Source organism: Pseudopodoces humilis, chromosome 10 (assembly GCF_049639895.1).
Source record: "Pseudopodoces humilis isolate 2021_Gansu_Grassland_sample_001 chromosome 10, ASM4963989v1, whole genome shotgun sequence".
NCBI classification, from domain to species: domain Eukaryota; kingdom Metazoa; phylum Chordata; class Aves; order Passeriformes; family Paridae; genus Pseudopodoces; species Pseudopodoces humilis.
The window spans coordinates 17386833-17401223 of record NC_142209.1 but is presented as its reverse complement, the minus strand read 5'-3'; the positions used below and the strand labels follow the sequence as shown (position 1 = coordinate 17401223).

The window sequence follows — 14391 nt, the reverse complement described above, 5'->3', positions numbered from 1 at the left end:
ACATGAATGAAAGTATGAAACAGAATAGCAAAAGACAAAGAGATAGTTTGGAAGCTTATTTTATTATACTTTGGTGGTGTGGTTTCCTGCAGATGAAGACAGATGGGTTGTTTGAACACCCCTGGGCTTCCTCAAACACAGTCCGATATCACCTTGCCATGTCCTCCTGAGCACACTTTGAACTGATAACAGATAGAGGCATATAAAATATTAAGAGTGCTTTTCCTAATGGTAAAACTGTTCTTTTTAAAAGAAAAAAAACAAACTTCACTGAACATTTTAGGCTTAATTTTAAAACCCCAAAATGATCTAATAACTTTTGCAAAAAAAATTGAATTTTTAAAGAGGATGAAATGCTGATTAAAATTTACCAGCAGCCATTCAGAAGTCACACTGTAGTGGATTTTTTCAGAAATTACAAAATATATACAGAATATATCATCTTAAGATGGCTTTGGCAATAAACTGAAGTACAGAATTTAAAAATCAAAACTACTTTAGGTAGCTCTTCTTACAACAGTTTTTACAATGGCTGTAACACAAACTGTTCTGACTATATGCATCATATACAATATGCTGTCTTATACACCATTTCCAAAATAGTACACAAAAATGTTTTAAACAAGAAATCCACATAAATAATGTTTTCATTATGAGAAGTATGTGACCAATTGTTTAAAGTAAGTACCTTTACAACAGAAACCTATTCTGATGTAACCAGCACATACAGTCTGAAAGATAAAAAGGGACTGAAATAATCTCTGCTAAGGCCACAAGCACCCTGTGTTATGAAGAGCACCAAGGCAACACGGACATGAAACATGAAAGAGGTAGTGTGCCATCTATTTAGATGTGTGTATCCATGATGGACTGGAATAAAACAATATTTAAGAAGACTTATTGTACTGTACTGTGGCATGATTCACTTTTCATATAGAAGCTATTGCACATTTAGGAGCATTAGTAGGTATTGCTCCTCAGTATCATATGTCTCCAGCTTTCCTCAGGATGGTTTTTGTGCAGTGCTGTTAAAAAGATTGCTAAGAACACCTGACGTCCTGAAAAACTCCATGTTCAGATACTCCTTTCCAGAAAATTATGCAAGAAAGCACCAAGAAATTTATTTTTAAATACTTGAAGAAAATTTCTTTAGTCTTTTCTTTCTTTTATTTTTCAATGCCATTTCTCCTTAGGAGGAAGTCTTTTTCTTCTTGAGGTTCTTTAACCAACAACACTTGAAATGATTCATCAACTTCCTAGTAATTTTGCCTGCATTGGATCATTACTTTAGTATTCAATCTATGCAGCAACTCCATGGTGATGGAACAAGAAACCTAGGACAGAAATCTTAAAGGAAGCATACGGAGCTACTTTCTATGAAGTGCTGCTGTCCTGGTTTGAGGTGAGGAAGTGCATTAACTTGAACAACTGGAAGCTGGTTCGTGTCCTGAGTGTGAAAAAAGAACTGTGTCTTATGCCAGCTGCCATCTTCAATCTGAAACACACAGGAGGAGCATATTAGAGTTGCATAAAAGATGAGCTTCAAAACACAAATGCAAATTGCACTTACAGAGTGAAAGAGAAGTAGTGCACAGAAACATTTCTTCTCTCAGCAGTTCCTAAAGGAACTGTAATTTAAAAAATGCCATTTCTGAATTTTCATTTTGAGGGGAATTGTTTCTAAATTTTCCTGGAAGACCTCCCTATTTCTGTGCTGATGTCTCTGCAGTGTCTTCCTACTGTCTCAAAATACATGAGACACAATGCAAACAGCAAGCATAGATACCCTCTATCACTGCAATTGCTTTTGCCCTTGAAGAGATGGTGAATTCAGTATCTAAAGACTGGCATATGCAGAGCTATGGAAAGAAGCAAGCTTTAAGGGATGTGAATCTAAATGATTGTTACTATTTTGCAGAAGGTTAGCAATGTCTAAACAGTACCTCTGTCATCACATTATTAGTGTGGTGCTAAAAGGTATTTACCATGCATTCATCCAGAAGCACTTTAGGTTCAAGTAGCGTATTTGCTTTAAATATTTGACCGTTCCACCCTTTGAAGGTAACTGATGTCTTCCGGCCACCAGCTTTATTTAATCCCCACATCGGTGCGTTTAGACAATGGACTGTGATGCTGTGGGTTGCTTCTGAGCTCAGTAAATGAAGGAAGTTCATCTGCACTTTTCCAACACCAAACTCCAGCTAAATTCCGAGAGAAAAGCTTTGTTAGACTTACAGCTGGACTGTGCTGAATGGCCACAGCAACACAAAGTGCCATGGACATGTAAGTGTGGTGTTCAGGCATGGGAGCATGTATACATGTTTATATACATTGGGGTCAATGCCAAAGAGCATGATTTGCATTCCTCAGCGGAGATGTTAGGTTCTATTACAGTCATTACTATAAACAGAAGCTTTCATAGGACATTTTCAAAGCTTAAATATAAACATCTGCTGGTGCTTACAACATTGCTGAAGCACAGCTGGTCAGAAAACAGTATTTTTAAACAAGGAAACTGAAACAAATGCTTTTGTGATTCGAAGATATTATCAGCAGCAGTGTTTTAATTGAAGCCACATCACTCTGCTGTTTAGTCTTCTTAGACCACAGGTTCTGGCAATACTGATAGTCCAAATGTAAAAGTTCATAAGTATATTTTGATTTTATAAAAAATATAGTAACTAATTAATCAAGAAGAATTTCTCCAAGACTATTTCATATTCAGGGATCTTCCAAATGTAGGAATGCATATGTGAACTTCAGAGTAATTCTGAAGCTCTTCAGTGACTACAGTGTATATAAAGAACTTCACAAACATAAAATTTCTATTCCCAAGAGTTCAAGAACTGCATGTAAAGAGGAGCATGAACTAATGATGTACAGATAACTAGCCCCTCCCTAATGGCATTTAAAAGTCCCTAAGTACTGGAAAGCAGTAATAATTTTCATCCTTTCTATTGTAACAACCTCAGCATCTCTACACTTAAATGCCGAGTGATGAGATACTAATGTAGCTTAGAAGTATTTCAGGCTTATTTTATGCCTTGCATTAGAAAGTAAAAAGCAAAAAAATTCTATCAGCATAGGTGAGTAAATGAACACAGTGAGAATTACTAACATATATACTGTCCAGAAAATCTGTAACTTCTGTACCAAAATATATAAAATGTCCTTCCACAAAGATGCACAACAATACCCCCCTGAAATCTAACACTTTTTAATGATCTAAGTAAATAAGCATGCATTTGTTTCGAGTTCAAGCACAGACACAGCATCTCTAGAAGCAATGCATACCTTTGTCACAGACAGTGGTGTTAAACATGTCTGACCACCTGCAGTGAAGTTGCAGAAAACTTCAATGGCATCAGAAGGACATCCAATATTTGGGTCAATCCAGTATTTTCCTATTGGTATATAATTCCAGACAGAAAATAAAACCAAAGGATAATTACTACTAAGCAATTTGCTAAATTATTCATACTTCTTGGCAAATATTACATGTATTATTACCATACCTTCACAAGGAAATGAAAGGAACATGAAAATGTTTTCACTATTAAAATTATACTAGCAACAGATACTGAGAAAAATTAACATAATAAATCACTTCTGATTACAATTACACGGACATTAGAGCTTTAAATAGGAGGAGTTTTTTATTTGAAATATTGATTCAGGAGCTTCTGAGATACAATGACTGTCAGTGTATTTGGCAGTGGTAATGGATGGTATACAATTTTCTCATTAGGAATCTAGTATCTGATCCACAAAAATTCATTGCAAAATTAGCTCTAAATGGAAAACTTTGAATCACAAAATTACATTCAGTTTCAAATTTTCTGGATACTTCTGTTTACTGATAGATTAAATATGTCTGATATTTATATAATATTAGATAGCTACATACTTCCACCTTTAAAATTCAGAAATTTTTATCTTAAAGATGAAATATATATAGCTGTGACAGGCACACTGCAAGAGAATACAATAAAAGAGAATAAAAACATTAAATCTGTCAGATCAGAATTTTAATGTAGAAAGCAACATTCGGAAGCAACAGCTTCTAAAGGTACTTGTGTGAAAGTGGGCACTTACCATCTGACAGTTTACGTTCACAATTAAGCAAATCCCTGCAGATGCGTGCTGGGTTATCCCGTGTGCCAAGAGGGTTCTTGATGCTGTGCAGTAAATTGCTAAGGTAGTGGAGCGTTTTGAATATCTCTGTACTGTGATCTAGTAAAGTTACTTCAGTATTCTGGTATTTCTGCCAAGGGCCATTAGCAAATGTGTTACCACAAAGAAGTGTCACAACAACAGTATATGCAGTAAGAGTCAAATGTCAAATGGCCACTGAATAGCCAGACAGAATCAAAGTGTTTATATGAATGCAATCAGACATGTAAAACAATGTAAGGGTAACATATCCCAATTAAAAAATTAACACATTTTTTTAAAATTGTCAGAGAAGTAATGTTAAGGTGGGTTTATGTCATACAAATTCGTCACTATGATATATTGACATAATAATGTGGATACAGGGAAAAAAAGAAAAAATTAGTGCACTTTTAAAGTAAACATAGAGGTTTCAGATTTTATATAGTGAAATCTACTCTTAGGGTTAATGTAAAAAATATATGCAAATTATTTGGCTTCACCCATGTAAGGGATTTTCTTGCAACCAATGCAACTAGACACATACATTCAATTTTCTTTTTTTATCAAACCCTAAATGTCACTGTTGCTATCTGTGTCTGAACAGATACAGTCCACTATGTGTGACAGTCAGTAAATCTTCTTTACAACCAATCATAACAAAAGGTAGAAGTCTCACTGCTTCTCTTAATTTCAACTATGTCCTATAAATCCTAGCATGTTTCATTACGTCCTATAATTATTCGCTATTCATTATTAATTTAAACTAAGTCTTTGAAAAGAAACATTGTTACGTCCTCAAAAATAAAATTATAGCTGCATTCCCTGTATGATAATGTAAATTTAAATATATACCTCCATCTGCAAGGCAGCATTTGACTCAAACAAAGCTTGAACAGCAGCATTGAGATCCACTTGTTTCTAAAAAACAGGTATTTCAAAACAGAAAAAGATGAACAAGAATATACAAAAGTGCAGGTAGTAAACTCTTTGAGCAGTGGAACAAGCAGTACATTTGAAGAGGTTCCTGTTATTTTCACTTTCAATAAAGCACTGTATTGTAGGTTAGGGTTGTTATAGAATTTACCCTTAGTCCTGGTGGTCCAGGTGGTCCCTGGAGAATGGGAAAAAACAGATATTAGGTGCTTCACATCTTTATATAGTGCAATCAAAATGGAAAAATACAGGCACAGTTTTTTATTATGCACTTACAGGTGGCCCAGGCTGGCCTTGTTGTCCCTGAGGCCCCTAGAAGAAATGGAGATAGAATGCAATCATTATACATTAATATCTCGGGTTTTACATTTATGTATTTATTAAATCACAAAAATGTCCCAATGTGTATAAGGAAGGTGTGATACCAGCTGTGCTAAAGCTGTAGATTATTAGTTACTATTGTTAAAGCACCCTGCTCCATTTGCATATGAATATTCCTGTTAGAATTGCTGTGTTGTCTGGTTCCTTCTTTCTCCAATTATTTCTGATACAAAGGGAATATTAGAATTCATAGAAAGTATTAATATATAATGTGCTATACATTGTGCCAGTGTTATATGCATGCTGACAAGATAAGTACTAGAAGGAGTAAATAATCACAAAAACATTGTAAATAATGTTATCAGTAACTGCAAAAAACTAACTGATCCACTTTAATCCATGAGTATATGCCAGGCTTTTATCAGTTTAATTTATCAGCAGTGCAAATTTTCAGCCAGAACATGTTATATTCATTGTTTTACTGTGATATGGCAGACTTCCTTTTTATTCAAGAAGTTATGCCCTTATTTTCTCATTGTAAGTGGCACCATTTTAGTGTGTAGGATGCCTGCAGGAGAGGAGAAGGAACTGCTTTTCCCTAGCTTCCAGTGCCTACAATGCACATAAACCTGAGTTTTAGGCTGCCTTAGGACTGAACATGGACCTTTCCAATACAATAAACCCATCTGAATTATTCTTTATTTAATCAACTATTCACATTAAGATGGAATGGTTGTGGACATTTATTAATACACAGTGACACTTGTGTCTCTGTTAGATTCTCATCTTCAAGCTCTATATACTCAAACCTTCTAGAAGCTATTGTAACAAACAATGGTACAAATGATGACAAGAAAAAGAATAGGTGGCAGAGTCTTAAAAAGAGAAAAAGAGAAGGAATGAAAGGCATGGGCTAGATCTGCACCTTAAATTACTAAAAACCTTTCAACACAGCTAAGTCAATTTAAGCAGAACATTCTTTTGTCAGTGCTGCTTGTACCAATTACTTGAGCACAATAAGCTGTTCCAGCAAAAGCCCTCCTACGTCAGTATGGTCACGCTAGTACTAAATCTCTGCCAAAAGAGAAATAATCTGATGTGATGTGGTCACACTGACAAATGTTGTGAAACTGACCTAGTCAAATAGGAATTAAGTTGTAAATCACTTGATATAGTATTAAGAAGTGTTTCTGCTGTGAGATTTCACAGCAAGCAAGATCTGTGTGTCACTTCATGCTACAACTGCTGAACTCGGGCTGTGCTCAAGCTGCCAAAAGCAAGGACAGCTGGAAATGGTTAAAGAAGGACCAGGTTCAATCTAAATATTAATTAAATATTAATTAATGTATATCTTGAAAAAGGGATCTCAAACCAATTAAGAGCAATGTACCTAAGTCACTGAGGCTGGAAATTCATTAGCTCTGAGGTCCTAAGGCAGAGCATGTGTTAGTGCCAGGGAATGCATCTGCTAGGGGTTACAGTGACAGCTGCACAACTCAGGTATGTCTGCACATCACCTGCTCTGGCCATGCCAGAGGGCCTCAGGTGCTGGATTATTATGGATGTGAAAAGTGGGGGCCATCATATAACTCCAAGCACCAGCTCTGTGCTAGGCTACATCAATGGACTGTAAATGGCTTGAGGCAAGATCCATGTCTTGTATGTGTTCTTTGGAGAACAGAGGAAATTCAAAACTGAAATGATTTCTGGATGTTTAGACAGATGATTTTCTGATACTTAACCAAGAAGACCTTAATAAGATGAGGTCCATGGATTGTAAATATTGTGAACTTTCCAACCGATACATCCTGACCCTATTTATGTTTCATCCACTTACATCTATAGAAGAGGCTGGAAGCCATCTTTTAGGCAGATATTTAATGATTAACATCTTTATAAAAGATGTTAATCATTAATGTTGGAAAATGGAAATGAAAAAAAGTACTTTTAGCATATGTAGTACGAATATGGAGATCACTGTGGGTTCTGTGTCAAGTAACTAGCTTTCTTTTCTTTTCTGCATTTGATTATTGCCCAGCTTGAAATTTTCTTTGAAATCCTATTACTATTAAATATGCATAAAATATTGTTGTTATTCATTATTACAAAGCTGACCCGAGTTTACACAGATTACGTTTACTATTTTGGCATTTATTATTTTCCTCAGCTGTTGCAAATCAGTTGGGTTTCACAGAGCTATACTGTTGTATGCCAGCTGGGAAGGCTGAACTCCACATTTAATTAATCAGGTCAGGTGCTCAGGAGCTGTTAGATTGCTCCAGGATACCTTCAGTCTCATGTGAATATATTCCTGGCCTCTCTGATCATGCTTGGCCAAGTATGTTTAGTATAAAATGAAAGAGAAAGTGTGAAAAAGTACCTTGAGAAACAAATTGGACACCGTAAGGATATATTTATCTTGGTTCAGGACTTGATTATGCAAATACCAAATCAAGGAAAGGTACCAAGTCTTCAACAGTTTGTCCCTAAGTAACCACTGCTCTCGCATGAATAGATATCCTTGTTCTGAATGCTGAGATTTAGACATTTTGGTGTATTTTTTAGATGACTGAATGCTTCAGTTAATGTTCTATGTACTTGGCATGTGTCACCATTTTAAGACTCTAGAAGTCTTGGGACAAGAGCAGCTCAAATTTAAAGTGGTTTCTGAGATAGAGCTGAATGTTTTAAAAATAAAACCTGCACTGTTCCAATGCGTTCAAGGTATTTTGCGGAAGAGCAATGTCATTTGTCTTGATCCACTGTCTCCTTGCCAGTAAAATCCATGGGGAAAAAAAAAAAAGAGGTAAATACTGAATGCTATTTATGAACTACTTTGTGGACTATCACATTTCTTAAATGCATTAGACCTTCAGAGAGCTATAGCAATTATCTTTACGAATCTTTAAAATATAATGGTACTGCACAGAGCAGGGATTTTAAAAATGTTCTTTGTTTCTGCTACAGAGCAGAAAAATAAGGCTAAATTACACTTTTCATGAACTAAGTTAATTGTTAAATGTTTTACTGGAATGTACCAGATTACTTTTACAAATCTACTTAATTTAACCTTTGGTCGCATTAGAATTTATGTGAGAAAAGTGTAATTCCAGTTCATAAAAACAAAAGCAGAGACTAAACCAGTTAGTTTCAGTATGTTCTTTAAATCTTTAATCACTCCATTTGATTGAACAGAAGTTCAAAGGCCAAAATCCCAATCTTTTACTAATGCTGACAGGCCCTTGAGAGGCCTTGAATTTTACATTCAATAGTACACATGCTTAACTTTGAAAGCATGAGCAACCCCAAGGACCTTCATGTTTTGAAAGAATTTTTAAATTACTGAACAGAGTATTTTTAAAAAAAGAATGTGTGCTTCACCACTGGCCTCAATAAGGAGACATGATTTTACATTCCATGTTTTTCTGGGGATAAAAAGACTTATCTTTCTAGTAATGAACTCTGTAACCCTGACAGACTGAAAAATAAAACTATATATACTACAAAAAGGTTAAAATCTATGTGATACTAGGAAGAATGCCAATATAAATATTAAAGGTATAAAATAAAGGTCAGAATACACAGTTGGGTGAAAAAAATTTGGTCTCCTTTGTATGTGAAAGTAGTTGGAAATAAATCCCTTTCTTGGGGGAAAGTAATGTCACTGTATATGATTTAAAATTAAACATTCTTCTTCTGAATACAGCCTTACTAGATTAACTCATCTTGATGAACTCAAGAACTTATTTAGGAAATAACTTCTTAAACACCAGCACCAATAATGGAAACAGATGTTTCTTGTTCACCATTTTGAATGTTTTTTTAAGGATTATTTTTGGATTATTTTTTTAAGTGTCAGCATTTTTAGCTCTATGCTGTCATAACAATTCTTATGAACAAACAGTAGAAAAAGACAGCTAAGATGGGAAACAGCAAATTGAGAAATTGGTTTTCCTCTCATTCTGAGATAGCAATTGCCTCCAGAAGATTAGGATCAAAGAAGAGAGTTCTCCAAGACACAGACAAGGAGCTCCATTCCAAGCTTTAGCTCTTTAAAATGCTTTGAATGTTTCAGATTTATTTTTCAAAAGTTTTATAAGGCAGTTTGATTGAATTTTTTGGAGGACCTAAAAGCAAAATACAATAAATGAAACTAAGTAATTTTAAGTGAGATGGGGTGAAAGACAGGGTAAGAGAAACACGAATAAGATCACATCTGCTAGTTACTGGAAAATGAACTAATTATACATCTGTCATAGAAGGTAATAGAGTTATCAGCTTTGTGCTCATATTTTCTGTAAATATGATAACTTAATGACTTTTCACATAGCCAAAATTAATTGGAGGCTTTACTGGCTCTAACACAAATTTAATATTAAATCCACCATTCATATATGTACAATGACTCTTGCTGAAAAATGAAAGACAGCAAATTCATAACCCATCAGTGCTGCCCATAGTTCCTACAGCTGGAGTGCATTGCATGGACACCCACCCTGTTATCTAGGCTTCTCCTGAGCTTCTCCCATTCTAGACAAGATGATACAGACCAAAAACATATGCATGCTATGAGGCACTAGATCTTTCACAACAAATGTGACACAAGATTTTTTTTTTAGGTCTGAACATGGACCGATTTGGAGTGTGTGACTGCTGTATGCCAGAGGCCATATGGCCCAACAGCTCACACCCACTGGGCAGATCTGGAAAAGTCAACTTGAACAAGGTCAGACTTCTAACACAGGCTACCAGCTTTCTTGGGCAGTTCACTCTCCAGAAGCACAACATGACTGCCTGGCATTCAGAGCACACATGAGCACATTCAGTGTAACACAGGAATAGATTTTACACAGCTGAAAGAATGAAAGCACAAAAGTTGTTTGATCTTACCATTTCACCCCTCATGCCCTTTTCACCTCTCGGTCCCTGTAAGAAAGAGCAGTTGTTAATCTGATACACTTTCTAGCTGCCTAGGACTGAAATAAGCAGATTAATATCCATGAGAATTATACTGCTCACATGAAAAGTCCAGTCTCATCTGTGGAAGTATTTACAGCTCTGGGGGTTGAATTTTCCTGTACTCTAGCAAATGAAATTAGTTGAAAATATCTTGTAATTCCTATATGTGCAAAGCTGCATTCTTCAGCTTGCAAGTATGTTTTCTCTCAGTAATTTTAACTGTGTTATCCGTTGATCAGCTGTGTTCTCCACCATTTCATCCACATTCAATATGTCAATGCTTCACCAGCTTTTGAGAACAAAACTCAATACTCTCCATCACTGAAGAAATCCATTCACCACATATATGTTTTTATTATTTTATTTTTTGTACTCTCGTAATCAGATTAGACACTATTTTTCTGTCCCTATTTTTGGCTGGTTTTGCTCTTAAATTGTGTTCCCAAGGATGGCAACAATCTTAAAATTCTTCTTTGGAAAAAGTTTGCATCTTGATGGCTGTGTTTCATAACATGTAGAAGTGATCTTCAACTAAAATGCTTTCTTGATGACAATGGCAAACTTTTGCATTCAATACGAAGTCTATTAAAAGCCTTCATACAAGTGCACCCAACTGTAAAGATTTTCTCCTCAGTGCAATTGAAAAGAATGGAGCAAGACAAAGTACTGATTTTTCCAACAAGTGGAAAGAATTATAGAAGGGCCATTCCCCTTCTTTCTATTTCACTTGGAAATGTTTGCATTTATTACTTTTATTGTATATTTACTGTTTTTATGATTATTTTGATTTCTAGACATTCTCATTTACTCCAAGTCTACTTGATCAGGCAGAGGAACCGTCATGGTACAAAGAACTTCTAAAACTGCCTTACATGGTTGGGTGGTCTGGAGACATGAGCCAGGGGGTTCTCAATAGGGATGAGGGAAAAACTCCCCCACTGCAGGGAACCTGGGGTGCACTGAAAATTTTCAGAGGCCACAATGATGTTTGAGTTATAACAGGAACCTTGTTGGCACCTGGAACAGCCTTACAAGGCCTCTGGGCACTCCCAGTGTCTAGAGGGGCACTCTGGACAGTTCAGCCCACAAGAGATAAAAAATAAACTATATTGAAACTGAGTGTGGATACTCTCTAGATATATGTCAGACCAAAAGCTGAGAAAGAATATCCAGGTGGTAATTACTATGTGCTGCTTTAGACCTTGACTTGCCCACTGCTCCTGTACACATGCTGTGTGCTGTACTTAGGCAGAAGGCCATTGCAATTACTTTTTCTCACAGTTTTTTGTCATTTTTTTCTTGTTTGTACTACAGTTGTTAGAGTCACATAATTAACTTACAAGCATGGTATAACAAGGAAGGTTCTGTTAGTTGCTATTTGCAAACAGAAAAATAAGAAGGTTGCTAGTTGAAAAACAAGATGATCAAACAAAAGGGTAGTGAAATAAACGAATTATGAAAAAGTGAAGGGAAACTTACAGGCCTGCCAGCTGGGCCTGCTATGCCTTCTTGACCAACAGGGCCAATATATCCCTGTAAACAAGCAAAGAATTTATTAGTTCACTGTGTTTCAAAAATAAAGAAAATCCTCATGACATGTCCTCTTTAAAGTTGCTCAGCATGCCAACCTGTCAAGTATCCAAAAGATCATGGTGATACTCTCTAAGTATTGAGTGCACATTACAACAAAACCAGTAAGGTAAGTATTTTATTAATTTGTAATAGCTGTGCTTGGAAAGCCCCCACACATTCTTTAATGTGAAAACTGATGCACTAAAAACAGTGGAAACTTAAGTATACTGATTACAAAAGACCACATATTTATTGAGCTACAACTAAGTATATCTTGAGCTGTATCACTGCCAACAAGGACTCTTGTAAAGCTGCCAGTAAGTGCTGCTAAAATCCCACTTTCCAGATCCATTTCACTTAGAGCAAACTGCTCATGTCCAGTGTTTATCTGGTATAAGAATGTTTAGAAAAATGAAGCAGCTGTTAGAACAGTCACCTAAAACTGCTGCTCTGTGTCTGGTTAACTGAAAAAATTCAGTTCTGTGATGGCAAAGGCGGCAGAGAGAGAACACGTTGTAGTAAGGCCTCCCATGGTTCAACTTTTCACACTTGATGCCACACTGGATGCACAAAATGCTAAAGATGTTTCCATGTTTTTTGGTGAGTAGCAAAGCAGAATGTCAGGAAGAATGAGCTAACAAAGGTTAGGAACATTTTAGATAAAAAACAAATGCTCATTAAAAAAAGACTACCTATTAATCAATAATGCCAGAACACCACTGTGTCTTAGTGCAAGCAAAGTTGGATCCCTACTTTTTTTTTTTCCTGTAAAACATAGTTACACAATCAGCAGTTTTTCCAGTAAGAATATTCAACTCCAATAGACAAAGAAATACAAAGTCACAAGACTACACTAGGAGATCCACATTTAGTCAGCAGAGCTTGCTTTTTTCTTTCAAGATTAAGGGCCCAGCTCTGTTTGTGTGTCAGTAAGCATGATGTAACCAGAACAGTGTCGCAGTACAAGCAAAAGGTATCTAGACTCAGACAGAAAGGTTTGGTTAGAGGCTTTGGTTAGACCCTGTTAATAAGAAAAAAGATGATTCTCTAAGTTAAAAATGTGTGACACTTGCAAACCATCCTAACCATCTCTTTCCTGTAGTTAAACACTTACAGCTTGGCCTGTTGGACCTTTCGGGCCCAGAATTCCAACTAAGCCAATGTCCCCTGCAGGACCCTGAAAATGCAAAGGAACAATTTGATCAGACATGGACATCAGCTATCCACTTATTTCAAACTGCTGTAATCAGTGAAAGTAAGATAATTTCTAAAAGCAGTAACAGTGAAAATACCAGGCGCACTGACCCAGAATGTTTGTCCTTAGGCAGGGAGTACACAGTACTGCCCACCACGTTCCAACAGCTCAGAGATATTTTGAACAAATTAGTGTTAAAGCTGATTAATTCTATGCTTTCACAATGTTCTCTGTAAATAGCTTACAATCTAAGAGAAAAGAACAAGCACATACTTTTGGACCTGGGAATCCTTGAAACCCCATTAAACCTTGATCTCCATCTTCTCCCTGTAATAGGAACAGGCATTCTTACCATTAGCTCACGTTGTTAACTCTTGGAATATTTGTTTTGCATCAACCACTGTGATTACATACAATGAGTCCTTTCAGTCCAGTGTCTCCTGCTGGTCCTTGGTCACCTTGTGATCCTGGAAGGCCTCTTTTCCCTCGCTTTCCTGGATGACCTAGAAGCCCTTTCTCACCCTGTCAATAAGAAGAAAACGTATCTTTAATTATAATTATGGATGTTACAGATGTAAATACAGGTCTTCTGTCAGAAGTGTGGAACATACTTTCTCCTTAAGAAGCAGACTTACTCCATTTGTTTTATTTCTCTCAGGAAAATAGTTAAACATACACTAAAATGCAAATGTGACTTGTCTGCTCCTTTAGTTGGAAACATGAAAGCCATACATGTTGGATCAATTCTAGTATGGTATCTCCCAGTGTAAGCAGCAAAATTCACAAAATAAATACAGAACAGACAGGTTAAAAGTAAATTTTAAAAATAATCTTCTGAGCAAGACAGAGTGTATTTGTCAAACTCCCTGCTGTTAGACTAAAAATCTACATTTATTAAAATGGAAACTAGACAAGGTCCTGCAAGAAAAATCTTCTGAGGACTATCAAATACACAGAAGACATGTCTAACTCAGGAGGCTACTGAGGTGCAATAAAGGCTTACAGGTTTCATGCTTTGTGCTTATGCTCTTTCCAGGTTTTACCTTTGTGTTATTTGGCTTGAGTCAGTATGTGCATTATTAATGCTTATTCTGTATTATATGCAGCAACAATTTCTCCTCATCTGTTCCTTGCCTTTCTCAGATTGCAGACACTTCTGACCGGGAACTATCTCCTACAGCTCATTGTTTAGGCAAAGAAGTAAAATTCATACTGGAGACACTGGCAATAAACACTGAAAAGAATTAATACAGACT

At 36.1% G+C, this 14391-nt stretch overlaps 1 protein-coding gene across 3 annotated transcripts in view; it reads right to left on the bottom strand.

The window, feature by feature from the left end:
- Window positions 1-169: 169 nt before the first annotated feature.
- Window positions 170-14391, bottom strand: part of COL24A1 (collagen type XXIV alpha 1 chain) — a 126145-nt gene continuing 111923 nt past the window's right edge. For 2 of the 3 annotated variants that reach the window (XM_088060537.1, XM_088060538.1), the window contains 12 exons: window positions 13550-13657; window positions 13409-13462; window positions 13055-13117; window positions 11848-11901; window positions 10300-10335; window positions 5365-5400; window positions 5240-5266; window positions 5008-5073; window positions 4096-4264; window positions 3295-3404; window positions 1986-2201; window positions 170-1495 (listed from right to left, as the gene is read on the bottom strand). In XM_088060537.1, the coding sequence (XP_087916663.1) occupies window positions 1349-1495; window positions 1986-2201; window positions 3295-3404; window positions 4096-4264; window positions 5008-5073; window positions 5240-5266; window positions 5365-5400; window positions 10300-10335; window positions 11848-11901; window positions 13055-13117; window positions 13409-13462; window positions 13550-13657 (1086 nt within the window). In that variant the 3' untranslated portion in view covers window positions 170-1348. Of the gene's footprint in view, window positions 1496-1985; window positions 2202-3294; window positions 3405-3907; window positions 3973-4095; window positions 4265-5007; window positions 5074-5239; window positions 5267-5364; window positions 5401-10299; window positions 10336-11847; window positions 11902-13054; window positions 13118-13408; window positions 13463-13549; window positions 13658-14391 lie in introns of those variants that run through there. The other variant, XM_088060539.1, reaches the window with a different exon arrangement.